The sequence below is a fragment of the Coccidioides posadasii genome, chromosome 3 (assembly GCF_018416015.2).
Source record: "Coccidioides posadasii str. Silveira chromosome 3, complete sequence".
Classification (NCBI taxonomy): Eukaryota; Fungi; Ascomycota; class Eurotiomycetes; order Onygenales; family Onygenaceae; genus Coccidioides; species Coccidioides posadasii.
In genome coordinates this window covers 525,299-539,922 of record NC_089409.1, presented here as the reverse complement: position 1 = coordinate 539,922, position 14,624 = coordinate 525,299, and the positions used below count along the sequence as shown (strand labels likewise).

Here is a 14,624-nt window from a genome sequence, read left to right as displayed (position 1 = left end):
AGCAGCAGGGCCGGAGGAGCGGCGGACGGGAGCATATGTACTCCGTACTCTTCTGTTTCTCTTTGCACTCCTCTTGTTATGTAGCACTAGAGACGAGACTAGTTACTCTGTACCTGAAGATCTTCGGATAGAAGATCTCTGTTACGACAGCCCACGCGTCGTACCAGACAGAATTATGGCCAGAGTTTCTGCGCGACGAAGCTTGGCTTGTTCGTGTATTTGGAACGCTAGAAGGAGAGTTGAGGGACTCCAGTTGGTTCTTGATCAACGCTATTCTAGCTAGTTAATTGGCCTGGGGGATCGCTGTTGAAAGGTACTCCATGCACAGCAAACTTTTCTCAGTGTGAGTTCACTGTGTGTTCCTTTTCACAAGATATAAGGCAGTTTCCCCCATAATCTGCTCATGTTTTGGTCTATCCATGGTTGACATAGGAATTGGTCATCAAGTAAGTTGGTGGTGTCATGGCCTGGTGTTCCCTATCATGCTATGCCACTCCAGTTTCTTTCCACCAATAAGAGATATTGTGTTTTTGTGAGCACTTTGGGCTGTCATGGCTTTGAATACCCCAATCACCTGCAGAGCCTTCAAAAATAGGGCTGATTGTCAAGGCAGCAGTTGTTATATATAAGGCCAGGGCAAATCCCACTCACTGCTGACTCTCTTTTGGAGGCCACAGAATAGCACCCTGTTTTCTTATGGTTGAAACAACATTTCATGGAAACTATGGCTGCAGACAACATTCATATTATTGGAAATAATTATGCTTCCAATGATGTGCCCATACCTGACACATTCCTCACTGTTGCGCCTCTGGACACCAAATCAATAGCTGTGCATTCCACTGGTTTCTCTGTGTCCCCATTGTCTCAATATAAGAACTTTTATGCTGTGATACTTGACAATGTTCTTAGTTCTTCTGAATGCACCTAAATGATTTCTCTAGCAGAGCAAAGTGTTGCAGAGCCTGACCCTGTTATTGGTTCCCGCTGGAAGCCTGTACTGATGATTGCTGGCTGTTATTGCTGGAGAGCAATATAGGGGTGTTCTGGGGAAGTTAGCAGTGGATCACAGACAGAAATGGTGGTTTGTGAAGCTGAATGAATGAATGCAGTTTTTAAGATATATTAAGGCCAGTTTTCCAAATGTAAGAAAGGAGCTGGGTCTGTTCATTGACTGTAGAGCTGACCAAGTTAAAATGTTAGCACATTGTGATGGCCCAACAATAAAGGGAAACCAACACACATTTTACACTCTTCATCTCTATCTCAATGATTCTATGCAGCCAAATGATGAGCATGGCCAGCTTGTTGGAGGCGCCACTATGTTCTGTTCCTCAGATGAAAAGAAATGATTTAATGTTAACACCAAAGCTGGCAGTGTCCTGATCTTCCAACATCACTCTTTATATCACTCTGGGGATCTTGTCTTACAGGGCGTCAAGTACACAATGAGGACCGATATTTACTACAAACCAGATGATCTGATGGAAGAATGAGATTGCCAAAGTATCAACTTTGATTTTGATTTATGTTGGTGACATGGGTGGCAGATCAATCATCTTCAGTCCACAAATTTATAGAGTCTGTCCAAATGCTCACCTACACAGCAATAGAGGACCTCTTCCTTGCTTGGCTGCGAAGCTAAGTGCTACACCTTGATGGTGTTTTAGCTGTGGAGAGGGTTATGGTAAAGCTTGACTCTGTAATCTCAAAGAATATGAAACTATGTACATCTTGAAGTCTAAATAGACAAATCTTGAGCTCACATCTTCCCTTTCCATATATTTCTGAAATGAGTTTTCCTCTCTAAAAAGGTCTCTTGACATCTCGCGCCACTAAAATCAATCAAAACCCCTTGCTGTGTCTTTGGCTATCATGATATTTCTCAGCTTGAGGGCTGCAATGCACAATCCAGAGAGAATGTAAAAAGGTAGAGTTGTCAATGTTGACTCTGAGCTGTAGCAGGAGTGACAACTGCCTTGTCAAGAGTATAGCTATAGATTTATTTGAGCAATACATACCCAACAGGATCCCCTTCAGTATCTGGCATTTGTCATTATTTAAGAGGCATGAGTACAGAGTAGCTTCTGCTCTAAACAATGCTTCTGGTCTTGAGAGATTTGAGAGCCAGCCATAATAATGAGGCATAGAATCTTTAGAGTGTAAATAAACTCATCTACTCCGCAGGTGTCCCTTTTAAGTTGCAGCTGTGGCTAGCAGCTACCACCAGATTCAGAAACTCAAGTCTAGATGAGTGGTGGGGGCTCCAACAGGGCAGAGCAGAGACACCTTCTTTAGCCAATGTGACCAGCATGCCCTTGTCTTTGTGCTGTGGGTGGCTGTTGATAATGTTTGTACAGCTTCAGGAAGATCAGTCAATGAGTGGGACTGTTGTTTCTTGCTACTTGGCAGCATTCCTTCTCTTGTGATTGGAGGGAGCAGGACTGGAGCCAAGAAAGAAGCAAAGAGAAAAAAGATCTGAATGGCTGAAGCCTTGGAAGGATTCTATGCCTGTTCCATTGAGGTTGAATTCTGCAAACATAAAACATCTTTCAGCCATTGCTCCAGAAATTGATGCGAGTCTTCACATCAAGATGCTAGTCACCAACTTGTTGATCTAACAAACTGAGCATGTTTTCGGAATGCGCATCCCCGTGGCTCACTTCCTCCATTACCAAGTCTTGGTGGATGAGGTTTCTTGTGCTTTTCTATATTTGTTTTCCCGGCAATGATAGATTCCGAAAACTGTGTTGGATGAGAGAGAGCCTGCTCCATGGCTGTTGCAAAACAAATGCTGTTCTCTTCACGCACTATCTTATCCAGCTTGAAGCCTGTCAATGTTCTGTTCCAGTGTGTTATTTCAATACATTGACCACCACCTGCTTTCAATGATAAGACGCCATTCTTTGAGGGGGCCTCCGAATATAGCCGATTGCTCCTTGTCTGATCATCCGACTATTCATCCAGCTCCGTTCCCTTTTCAGCTGCCTCGCTGTGTCAATGTATACTTGTGGTTACGAGCTCTTCAGAAGCTTTGACATATACTCATAGATTCAGATGCCCAGTTTGGGTTGCGTTCTGAATTTCAGTCTTCCAACTTATTTCAAAATCTTTTGTGGGTTTGAAGTTATATGTTCATATATTCGATTTTTCGACAAGCTTGAAAAGATGCCGTCTCTACTACGATACTTGTCCGCACTCGATCCGGATTTAAATCATAATATGCGATAGGCATTGTTAAACACATTCAATTCCGGATGGGCAGAAATAGCCAAAAATACGGTAATGGACTGATTTCATATATAAAAATTGCATGGCAATGTTTGCCGGCAACCTTAACACAGAGTGCAACACTCCAGACTTTGATTACCCACCCTCGCTTCGACGAAGCACTTGTTGTTTTGTCAATGAGGCCACGGTCAATGCGATTTGCTTAAGCGGACACGTGTTTATGTTGACCGCACCTTAGAGCTGGTATCGACTATGCTTGGTGAAAATGGCACAGCAACGACGTGCGCCCTGGGTAGGCATGCGGAGGCGCCAGGCGGGAGGATTTCCCTGACTGGGCTGGTATCTATTCCTACGCGAGCTTCCCCGCTGAGAACCGCGTCCTGGGTGGCACCAAAGTTTAATGAATGAGATCTCGACCTTCAGCATGAATGACCCGTTGAATTTCGTAAGCCTCGCAGACAGGTTGCGCATTACACAAAGTTTTTCAACACAAGATACCTGTGTATCAGAAGAACAGTTTCAGAGGTAAGGGACCGCCGTAAGCCCAAATTCGGGGTCGAAGAACGTAAGACCCTGGGACGGCAACTAGGCAATCTGGACGGCGTGCGCAAGCATCCCAAACATATTCGAGCTCTTCGAAAGTCGTCATTTATACACTCCCCCAACAGCGATCTGCGGGATAGCTGGCGCCGCCATCTCGGAGGTCAAGGCCACGAGACGCCAATATAATATCCACAGTATTCTTTAGGTCTATTATGTCTATTGATTCTCCATCCCCCAAGCTGGTCAACACTGAGTTTTGCATAGTCCGTGCCTTCTGCCTGTACAGATGATGGAGTTCCGGGCAACGACTAAGCACCTATTCAGATCGCAGCTATTCCTTGGGCCAACGCACACCGAATCATCCAGGGGTAAACTTTTGGGCTGTTTTGTTCTTTATCCATGTGCTTGCCGCATTTAATATTGATCTACATGCGACATAGCCTCTGGAGACTTACAGAAGTCCTTCTGCCTCCCTTTCTTTTCACATCTACCTGCAGGCCTACCTAGATGATGATAAGTCGTGCAGGATAGGCCAGCATGTGGTTCTGGAGCCCCACATTTTGGCAAATTCTAGAAATCAAGGATTCGCAGCCTGACATCGCCTGATTTGCAGAATCGCGAATCTGTGGAACACAGAGTGGAGTTAACAGGATAGACATCTTATGCTGACGTAGCGAGGCCCCAGCAGAGGGCCCGAATAAGTTCCCGAGAAATGACAGCTTATCAAGCCTCCAATCGGGGTCGCTAGATGAGAAGGGATTAAAAAAAAAAAGGGTGTTCCTCTTCATCGGAAAAGGAAAGCCGGATGTGAAAATCATCTGTTCCGCAAATCTGGTTGACATCCTCGGCCTCCGAATCCTTACGGATGTGGCTGACATAACAGCGCTGGTATCAAGGTCACATTGGTTTTGCTGGCGTTATCTTCACGGTGTATGCTGTTGGCACCTCAGCGCACTGTCGCCCGATATAGGATTAGGTTTTGGGGGGAGATATATATACTTGCTCATCGGACCCTATTTTGCTTTCCAATCGTATGTAGGTGAATTAGCATTACGCAGAGATATTCCGGTACCAGAGCAGAACTTAAAATTTCACAATATGGCCTTAGTAACCAAGTCTCAAGCGTATCCTTCCAAAGATATGGTAGATCAACCATGCATCTACTATATATATCATGTAATATATGTTTAAATCCTTATTTATATAACTATTGATATTTGCTGATATTAAATCTACTAGTTTATCCGTCTTTTAATAGACAGCTTAGTAAGCCTCTCCAACAAAGTTCGATTCCTAGGCTCTACATGTTCAATTTGCTTGGGTTTGAGTTTCCCATGGTTTCTTTGTGTTTCTTTATATATGTATACTGCATACGGAGCATGTTTCTTTGTATATAGACTCTTGTAATGCATGCTTCTGTGGGATCCCAATGCTGACCCTAACAGATGTTCGAATAGATATCCTCGAGAGTAGTTATCCTAGAATATTCTAAAAGTTGAGAAACAACATCCAAGTTAATAAATGTGTGTCTCAAATATATGGTACCTTAGAATCTACCATTTATTACCAATATCCTTTGGGAAACGATAACTATACCTGATATAAGCATTGTCAGAACCATAGATCTCTTGGATCCCGCCTCCTTGTATTATCCCGTATGGTATCCTTTCCATAGTTTAATTGCTCACCGTGAATTGAGTTTTACGACAGCATAACTCACCTCTCGACCCACAAGAAGGGCAGCACCGCATTAAGGTGTCGACAGGTGGCATGGTAGTTACGCTGTACCATTCTGCAGTCTTACCAACAAAAGTGCGATAAAACTTTTTGTCCAGCAAATGTCAATGCAGTATGAGAAATATTTGCTGGACTTGTTGCACAATGCTAGGTATAAGAGCCGTCAGCTCAGATTCTCCAGGCTTTCTCGTATACACAGATTCCAATGGTCGGTTATGGCTATACATGCTACGCGCTTTGCAGATACAACTCGGAAATATGCTCTAGATTCATCAAATTAATAAATAATGCACAAGCATGCATTAGACCCTCTGTGGGATAATTAGATATATGAATAGGTTGTCGTCATTAGGTTTCAGAATCCATCTATTGCACTGAATTGGAAACAAGCCTGAATGTGGCGCCTGGACTCGCGCGAACAAGCGAGTTATTGCCGCCATTCATATCTGCAGTTTTATCAATTCTAGGCACCACAGGGGCCATTTAATAACAATGTGAGAATCACGTCCTACTAATGTTTGTGTGACATGAGATGAGCTGGGGCATCTTTTCCCTTTGTGGATGAGGTTGTTACTACAGATGCATGTGGTCTACCAGAAAGCACAATGAAAATCGCGCAATGAAGGCCCGTGGGAAGTTGAGGCGTAATAATCTGACACGGTTCTGGTGGATGCTGTATCCATTGGCCATACGCCATGCAATTTAGTTGACTTGGTTCAGAAAGCTGGTTAGGATAAATTGGAGATAAGTTGTGGAAAATATATAAAGCTGTAGTCATTATCTCCGATTCCTAGCTATGTGTTAATCGTCCGCTCGCTTCACATACTCACAGCCCAATAGCTGTTATACCATAGACTCTCCTGCCAACGGCATTAGGCCTCAGCTCTATAAAGACCTTTCCTACACCATGGTGAAGCTCGCGCTCAGTGCCGTGGCCCTTTCTCCCCTGCTTGCCGTAGGACGGGTAGTCGCAGTCCCAGTGGAAGATGTGATTGGCCGTGACTTGAGCACGGTATGTGCATTCATATTCCAGGCTCGTGTCGAGATAATTCCATAGTAATTCACGAAATCGATGTCCAGGACGCGATCGATAAGTCCACGGACGTTCAAGGTACAGACATCTCTCTTTCTCTCTCCACTCTGGATGCCAGCGCTGGTGCTAATACTCCCCTCGTAGCCAACTCCTCCCTTGATATCCGTGATGCGGCTTTTAAAAACACCTGCTACCACCCAAGTACCGATGTCTCTGTCGGCACTATTGGCGGGGCTGTCGCGTGTTCCAAGTTCCTAAAAGGTCTTGATACGAGACAATGTCATGCCAAGCGAGGCGGCCTCGTGTTGTGTGAGGAGCAAGGGACGGTCATCACGGCTTATGCCAAAGATACTTCAGTCTCATCGTGGTGTAAGCACGTTGCGGCTGGGATCGATTGGATGGTGGAACACTGCGCTACCTGCAAAGGGGATGACTGCAAAATTGCCGGTATGTTGTAGCTCCGTTTTGGATCATATTTTGCTTCAACTTGTGCTCTACGCGGCGTGAGATGTAGGGAATACCTAACCGGTTTTCTGGTATAAAATAGGCATGGCGGCGGCTTATGGGAACGGAGACTATCGCATCAGACTCTCGGGTTAGTAACGCGGCTTGTCTTTTAAGAGGAGGAGTGAGGCGGATTGTGTAATGAGGTACAAGCTGGGCCATTTAAAGTATAGATAGAGGCCGAAGGAGGTAGCAGGATTGACTAAATGGCTGCTATCTCAACCATTTTCTTCCCTTCTTTGGAGAGCAGTCGATGAAAGGTTACATTTAGGCAGTTCAGCCCTGTGGGGTCTCATTTGCCTGTAGTTAAGCTTTTGGCGACAGGAGCCTTGGCTGAGCTTGATGCGACATACCGACGATCACTTTGTTACCAGAGCTGGATGCTCGGCTGGCACGTTTTCACACCATCGGCCAATGGCAAAAGAGTACCCTTAGGATCTCACACCCACAGGCATTCCAGCGATGCCAAGATTGGATCCCCGAAGGGAAGATTGTCCAACGTGTTGCATGTCCGACGGACCATGCTAAGGCTATTACAAAAGATATGATGTGTCGATATTGTGAATGCATCGTCTCGAATCCGAGTCAGGACAACTTTTCAAAACTTATTGCACCAATAGTTGGCTTACCGACACCACATGGCCCGTGGTCAACTCGATCTGGGTCGCATTTAAATCGAGAACGGCACCAGATAGTGTGTGCTGAATGTAACAGGGGGGGTTTCCATAGAAGGGGCCGGCTGCCTTTGGGCCCTTGGACACTTGCACAAAAACAGGAGCCACTTGGATTTTGTCCTCTTCATCAGTTTATTTTTTATTTTTTATTTTTTTTTTTTCGCCCCTTTCACATGCTGGACTCGTGAGTATCCCCGATTCTTTGCAAAGATGGATGAAACAAACACGGTGCACTTATGATTCCTTTGCTCCATATTAAATCCATACATCCATCTCAGGCTGTATAAGAGCATAGAGAAATCAAGACGCAATGACACATTCACATCTCCTCCACCTTGATCTCCATCTTCGCCTCCATCCTCCCCTTGGGGCCACTTCCATTCCTCCCCCCTTTAATCTCCGCCCTACACAACCCAGTCCCAGCCAACGCACACTCCCAACACCGTCTCCCAACAGGCAAACACACGGTCTGCCCCAACCCCACCAGCAACCAGTTAATCTCCCTCCACTTCTCCCTCGGCAGCCACGCCTCAAGCAACACCCGCGTCTCCTCTGGTGTCTTGGTCCGCACCCACCCCCACAGATTCGTTATCCGGTGAACGTGCACATCCACACCGATCCCGTCATCCACGCCCCATGCGGAACTCATGCACAGATAGGCCATCTTGGGCCCCACGCCGGGCAAGGCCATTAAGTCAGCTGCCGTGCGTGGGATATCGGAGTTGTAGTGGGACTGGAGGATGGAAGCGGTGGAGCGGAGGTATTTGGTCTTGAGGTTGTGGAAGCCAACCGTTTGGATGAGCTGGTTGAGGCGGGTGGCGGAGACGCGGAGGATGTTGGAGATCGTGAGGGTTGAGTGGCCGGCGGAGTGAGTCGTGGTGTCCCACCGGACCGCGGGCTTTTTACTCGCATCAGCGCCGTCTTCGTTGTTGTCATCGTGCTCTCGGTCGAGCTCTGTGTGTAGGCGATGCATTGCGACGGCTGTTACGGTGTCTTTTGTTTGGGACGAGAGCATCAGGGCGACCAAGATGTGAAAGCGCCTCTCTTGCTCGGTGGAATTACGCCAGTATAACTCCGCGCAGCCCATGGTGTCAACGGGCGCAGTCGGGTTGCGAAGACGCATATCCTTGATGAGATCGTACATCTTCTCCCAGTTTGGCGGTGGAGCAACGGATCCCGGTGGAGGAGGGGGTTTGCGGGATTTCGTCGCCTTTTTCTTTGGTAGGGGAGTCGGCACCTCTACCTTTACATCCTCTTCTTCTTTCACGATGACTTTTCGAGGTTTTCGCGATCGCGATCTGGGAGACGAACGTTCAGCTTTAGTGGCTACGGCATCTGCTGCAACGACAGAGGCTCGCTTCCGCTTTCTCGAGCTTGGTGGCGGGCTGGGTTCCGGTTTCAAGAGGTCTTCGATGTCGGTCGTATTTGCTTCAGACAGAACGGAGCTATCGTCACAGCCATCTTGACTTCCGCTCTCCTGTTTGATGGCTGCATTGCTGTCTCCTACTTCGTGTTTCACATGAATTGCGCTTGCAACAGTTTTCGATCTTGTTTGCCTCGAGTTACCAAAGTAACTGGACGTAGCCGCGGTGCGCCGGGTGACTCGACGGGTTGACGATACCGCGTCGACCAGCTTCGACGCTTCCTTTGAGATTAAGGAGGTACGCATTGAGAAGGATATCCCGTCCTGAGCGAAAACATGCGGGGATGTTTTCCACTTGCGTCTCCGTCTTTCGTCTTCCGTCTTCGGTTGCCCCGGGATGTTCGTCGCCGTTCGAAAGCTTCCACAGGGGGTGAAAATGCACAGCCACACAGAGACGGGGAGCTCCAGCCACACCCCTGCCCGCCCACGTGTGCCAAGACCCTACGGGCCTCGGGACCAAACAAACAAAGTGCTGTAGCTCCTTCCCCTCGAGAAAGTGCTTTTTGTTAACCCCGTACCTACCATCTTCGAAAGAACACAAAGGAAATAGAAGGAAAACAAAAACCAAAAAAAAAAACCTCTTCCCTGTGATGGCTTCGGCAAGCACGACCAAGCGGCTCCTCCGCGAGCTGGCCGAGTACCGGGCAAACCCCAACCAGGCGCTGCTGCACCTCGGTCCCGTCACCGACGACGACCTCCTGCGCTGGGAGGCAGTCCTCAAGGGCGTCCCCGGCACTCCCTACGAAAGTACGCGCCCTCCCCCCTCCCGCATCCCTTCACTCCCCTCTACCCGACTTCCAACACCACCCTTTACTTACTAACCGTGGACAAAACCAGACGGCCTCTGGTCCCTCTCCATCGCCATCCCACCCACCTACCCTCTCTCCCCGCCCAAGATCTCCTTCACAACCCGCATCTGCCACCCCAACATCTCGTTCTCCACCGGCGAAATCTGCCTGTCCCTGCTCACCTCCGAGCACTGGGCGCCCACGTACACCCTCAGCTCCACCCTCGCCGCCATCCACCAGCTGCTCAGCGATCCGCGCCCGGAGAGCCCGCTGAACGTGGACGTTGCCGCCCTGCTGAGGGAGGGCGATCTGCTGGGCTGGGAGAGCCTGGTCAGGTATTGGACGGGCCAGGAAAGGTGGGAAGGGCATGAGAAGGCGAGGAGTGGGGTGAGGGTGAGGTGATGTCGTGGAGGACAGGTGTAGTTATATTGTCAATATTGGCGAGATCTGTCTTTTTACAGTTGAATAGACGTGTGTGTGAGTGAGTGTGATGGGGGGTTATTGTGCGATGGCGTTTTGGGAACATGTTGGGATTGCTCTTCGGATGTAACATCTGATATATACCACCTTTCTTGTACAGAGTAATAATGATATAAATTAGAATCTGTGAAACCTCTTTGCATCCACAGCATCATCTTACAGTTCCAAATGAACGTGTTACTGCGTACAGACTATTTGATAATGATTGTTAGGGAATAAAAAAAAAATTTTTTCTTCGCAGATTTCATTCTTAGTGTTGTTGTCTAGTCTTGTCTAGGTAGCTTAAGGAGAGAGCATACCCCATTCCCTTTAAAAAAAGAAAAGATGTACATGGAAATAGAGCATAAAAGACAGTCTGCCACCCAACAGTCATTTTCAAGGGAGAAAATGTCCATAATTATTGCTGCTTGGGCTGTTTGAACCCGAAATAGAGGGGAAAAAAAAAAAAAAAAAGGAAACATAACGCCATTGAAATGCACTAACCCCGCTCACATACATAAATCGACTAGTATCACGCTTGATAGCGAGTGAGAGAGGGAAAAGGGAAAGGGTGTAGTTTTAGCTCAATCTCATAATTAGAGGGCAAAGGCAACACCGATGGCTCCAAGCAGTGCGAGCATCTCTTTCTTCATCGTAGCGGGAGCAGAGGCACCGTTCTGCAGAGAAGGGTTGGACTGGCTTGGTTCTGGGGAGTTTCCGTTCGAATTGCTTCGAGTTGGCTGGACCAGGACAACCGAGGTGTAGGTGACAAGGCCACCGTCTTCATTGGTGGTGGTGCCGATGACGGTGGAGCTGATGGGAGGAGCAGAAGTGGTCTCTTCTGGTGGCTTAGTGGTGGTCTGATCCGGGGTCTCACTGGACTTGGTGGACTCAGTTTCCGAAGTGGGCGAAGCGGTCGTCCGGGTCGGGGTGGTTGGGGACGGGGAGGTCTCCGGGGGGGATGAAGTGTCGGGAATCTCGGTGGACGGAGTTTCCGAACTGGGAGGAGGTGTGGATGCATCGGAGGTTGTCTCCGGGGAAGAGGATGGCGGCGGAGTAGTCGGAGTCACAGATGGGGTGGAATTGGTGACAGCTCCGCTGCCTCCCTGTCGCTTGATCAATTGATATCGAGGGTCGTTCTGAGGAGGAACACCGAGATCGTGTTTGATGTCGACGGACCGCTCTGAGACAGAATTCCAGAATTTGAAGGAGAGAGCGTGGAAGGCAGCTGCCACAGTGCGGTCGTCATAGCTGTCTCGTTCCTGGTGGAATGGACGTCGATGGATGGGCTCAGATTGGACTTGGATGGAGCAGGCAAGGATGAGCAGGACGCAGATCGCGCGACGACCGAGAGAATGGAGCATTGTGGGCGTCTTTGATGGCTAGGCGGCCCAAAATAGCGATAGAGACGCTCGATGGAGGGTGTGTGAGAGAGAGAGCGCGAGAGAGAGAGCAGCAGAGCGAGGGAACTGCAGCCAAGGACAGGCGAGAAAAGTGCTCTCCAGAAGGCGAAAAGTGAAGTTGGAGAGAGGGGACGGAGAGGGCGAAGCAGAATGAAGTGAATTGAAGTGCGTGAAGGCAGCAAGCCGCACAGAATAAATACAGCGGATTACGTGAAACCAGCAAGAGCCGCAGCGGTACAATGCGTGACAACGTCCCTGTAAAGTACCTTCCACTGGCACTGTGTTCCGGGCGTGCAGGTACGCTCTCCCAGGCGACGGCGGGCCTTTTGAAACCCCCCTTGGTGGAGCCGCCGCAAAAAGGGCCGGCGTCGTCAGCATCTTACACCGTCCCGTATTACGGTAAGATACGCCGTAAACACTCGTTTCGTAAGGCTGAAGGTGGGTCTCGGTTATTCTTAGCCAGCCAATCGCCAGACGCCGGATCGCGTGGTCGCCGCTGGTTGGCTGTATCCGTTTCAAGCCCCACCGCCCTTTTTGGGAGCTGCACCGCCTCAGTCCGAGCCAGCAACTCCAATTCCGACCAGGAACAAAGAGCTCCCCGGGTTGAGGCACCGTGCTTCAATTGCAGGACTCGCAAGCCATCCCGCTGCTAAAGACTGGGTTACTGTATCAGCTTAGCTACGGGGCCTTTCTCCAGGAAGGGCGCAACGCCTAATTTTGGGAGTGAAATTCCCGCAAAAAGACAAAAGGCATTGCTGCGAGACATCGAGTTGCAAGGATGCAGAATTCGTGGTTTGTTATGATGAAAATGGAAGAAAATCTCCGCAATGATGCAATCCCCGAGAGAGAGATGCCGGTCGAAGCTTCAGCTGGAAAGGGAAGAGAAAGCAGGGAAAGCAGGGAACCAAGGAAGAATCGGCAAAAAAAAAGCAAACCAAATTTACGGTCAATTGTTGGCCAAAGTGGAGTCGTACTATCGCTAGTTCTTATCTCGTTATTTATCCTCTCGGGGAAAACCATGTCCGACTCTCCCTTTGATGTGTGCTCCGGACTGGCTCTGCATTCAGGGGCCTTCAAAATCTACGACGGAGGAAAAGCCGGACTTTCACCAAAGCAACCGTGTCCTTGCCAGACAATGGGAGCTGCACGCCGTGATCCAAAAAAAAAAAAAAAAAGAAAAAGAAAAGAAAAAGAAAAGAAAAAAAAAGAGCGCAGCCAATTTGGCCTGCGATGTTGCCCTTCGCCGTAATACTGTAAGTTATGCACGAGTAACGTGCCTGGGCACTTCCATTGTCCTACGAGGAACAGCGCCTGCAGCCTGCATGTCCGGCCTTCCAACTACTGCTTCCAAGGACTTTCAAAGGGCACGTACATGGATGTAAACGCTTATCACTGTGTATGCTGGACCGATGACATTGAACAATCAACGACATCCAACGTCACCTCACCTACCATGAAAAATCTTTGGGTCCTGTAAAGGTTTGCCATGCCCGAAAACGAGCTCAGCCATGACCAAAATGAGACATTGAAGGAAAGTGATACTCAGCATCAACAGCCAGCCAACTTCAAGGCCGGTCCGCGACATCAGCAACAGGGTGCTACATTCGAATCTCCGCCACTCACATCTTTCAATTTCATCTCGCTTCTCAGCCTCCTCTGTTTCTTATTCCTTTCGTTCTGCTTTTCCTTATTTTCTTTTCGCTTCAAATTCCCTGTAGGGGTCGTTGCTGACACTCCGTTCAAGGACGGAGCATGTTAGTGCAGCTTTAGACCAATGGTCGCACACATGGAGATGGGTCCGCGATGATCATCGGCAGTGTTCCTATAAACCATGTGGTTCAAAAGTAGGTTTTTTTTTTTTTTTTTTTTTTTTTTTTTTTTTTTTTTTTTAAGCTTCATCGAAAATGAAATCTCTTCCCCAGTAGGGGCGCATTGTCGACATGAAAATACAAGTTTGGGTATCTGCCTTGAGAATGATCCCATCACATGTTCAACTTTGTCTCAAGAGCCAGAAGCCGATGCGGAAGACACGTCCACTCCGCCTGGTTGTGGGGATCAAAGGGGGCGTATATGAGAGGTGGAAAAGGCAAAAGTCTGGTTGAAACACCTTGATGACAACGGTTAGCCCATACTTCCCTCTTTTCGAGAGAAGTGAACGCTCAGACGGAATACGCGGTGGGAGACGCCGGCCATCTTTGCAGCGGAGGAGGCCTACCTGCTTGACAACGGTCCTCAAACGGTGCAACCTTTTTCTTCGCCAACACGTGCACCAACAAATCGATGGACGGAAAGACACGTCGAGCGGCAGGATTATGTTGTCAAATATATGTGGTAATCACAATTTGCGGTCTAAAATGAAGACTTTTCCAACTTGGCCACTTTTTTTGCCACACACGGGATTGGGCCGGAAAATCAATGTCAACTCGACGTCCTGGCGTGGCCGACGACCTCAATAATTACCTTTGCTTTCCCTTGTCTTGGGGCTTTGGGACGGGGCTTTCAAGCAAGTGAATCTCACTTGCTTGATTTCACGTTTGCCGCACGATGGCCAGAAGCGCTTCCAGGGCTGTTTGTTATGAGCGGACCCTACTGTCTAGGTCCAGGCGGCTGGCCAATGAAGGCTAGAACGCGCCCTATACGGCGAGTAAATTAAAGTGTACACCGACACTCCTTGGAACCCTCTCGCCGACACAGAAACAAAATTTGCTGACAGCTGTCACGAACATCATCGGAAATGCCGAGCCACCCGGGATTTGTCTCGTCCAGTCGAAAGTTTCACCCAAGAATCTCATGAATCTAAGAGGAGCGTCTGCGTCTTGTGCTGGACGC

General features: G+C 48.4%; 4 protein-coding genes across 4 annotated transcripts; 2 read left to right on the top strand and 2 right to left on the bottom strand.

The window, feature by feature from the left end:
• Positions 1-6,525: 6,525 nt before the first annotated feature.
• On the top strand, positions 6,526-7,002 carry D8B26_005085 (uncharacterized protein; the record flags this gene model as incomplete). Its single annotated transcript, XM_003066679.2, has 1 exon — positions 6,526-7,002. One exon carries the CDS (start codon positions 6,526-6,528, stop codon positions 7,000-7,002), a length of 477 nt encoding a protein of 158 aa, XP_003066725.2.
• A 901-nt stretch (positions 7,003-7,903) lies between these two features.
• Positions 7,904-9,391, bottom strand: NTG2 (DNA N-glycosylase and apurinic/apyrimidinic (AP) lyase; the record flags this gene model as incomplete). Its single annotated transcript, XM_003066680.2, has 1 exon — positions 7,904-9,391. The coding sequence occupies one exon, from the start codon at positions 9,389-9,391 to the stop codon at positions 8,042-8,044; it is 1,350 nt and encodes a 449-aa protein (XP_003066726.2). The 3' UTR covers positions 7,904-8,041.
• A 292-nt stretch (positions 9,392-9,683) lies between these two features.
• Positions 9,684-10,516, top strand: D8B26_005083 (uncharacterized protein). Its single transcript, XM_003066681.2, has 2 exons — positions 9,684-9,892; positions 9,983-10,516. Exons 1-2 carry the CDS (start codon positions 9,736-9,738, stop codon positions 10,333-10,335), a joined length of 510 nt encoding a protein of 169 aa, XP_003066727.1. The 5' UTR covers positions 9,684-9,735; the 3' UTR covers positions 10,336-10,516.
• A 329-nt stretch (positions 10,517-10,845) lies between these two features.
• Positions 10,846-11,938, bottom strand: D8B26_005082 (uncharacterized protein). The gene has a single exon (XM_003066682.2). It carries the CDS (start codon positions 11,754-11,756, stop codon positions 10,989-10,991), a length of 768 nt encoding a protein of 255 aa, XP_003066728.1. The 5' UTR covers positions 11,757-11,938; the 3' UTR covers positions 10,846-10,988.
• Positions 11,939-14,624: the final 2,686 nt, after the last annotated feature.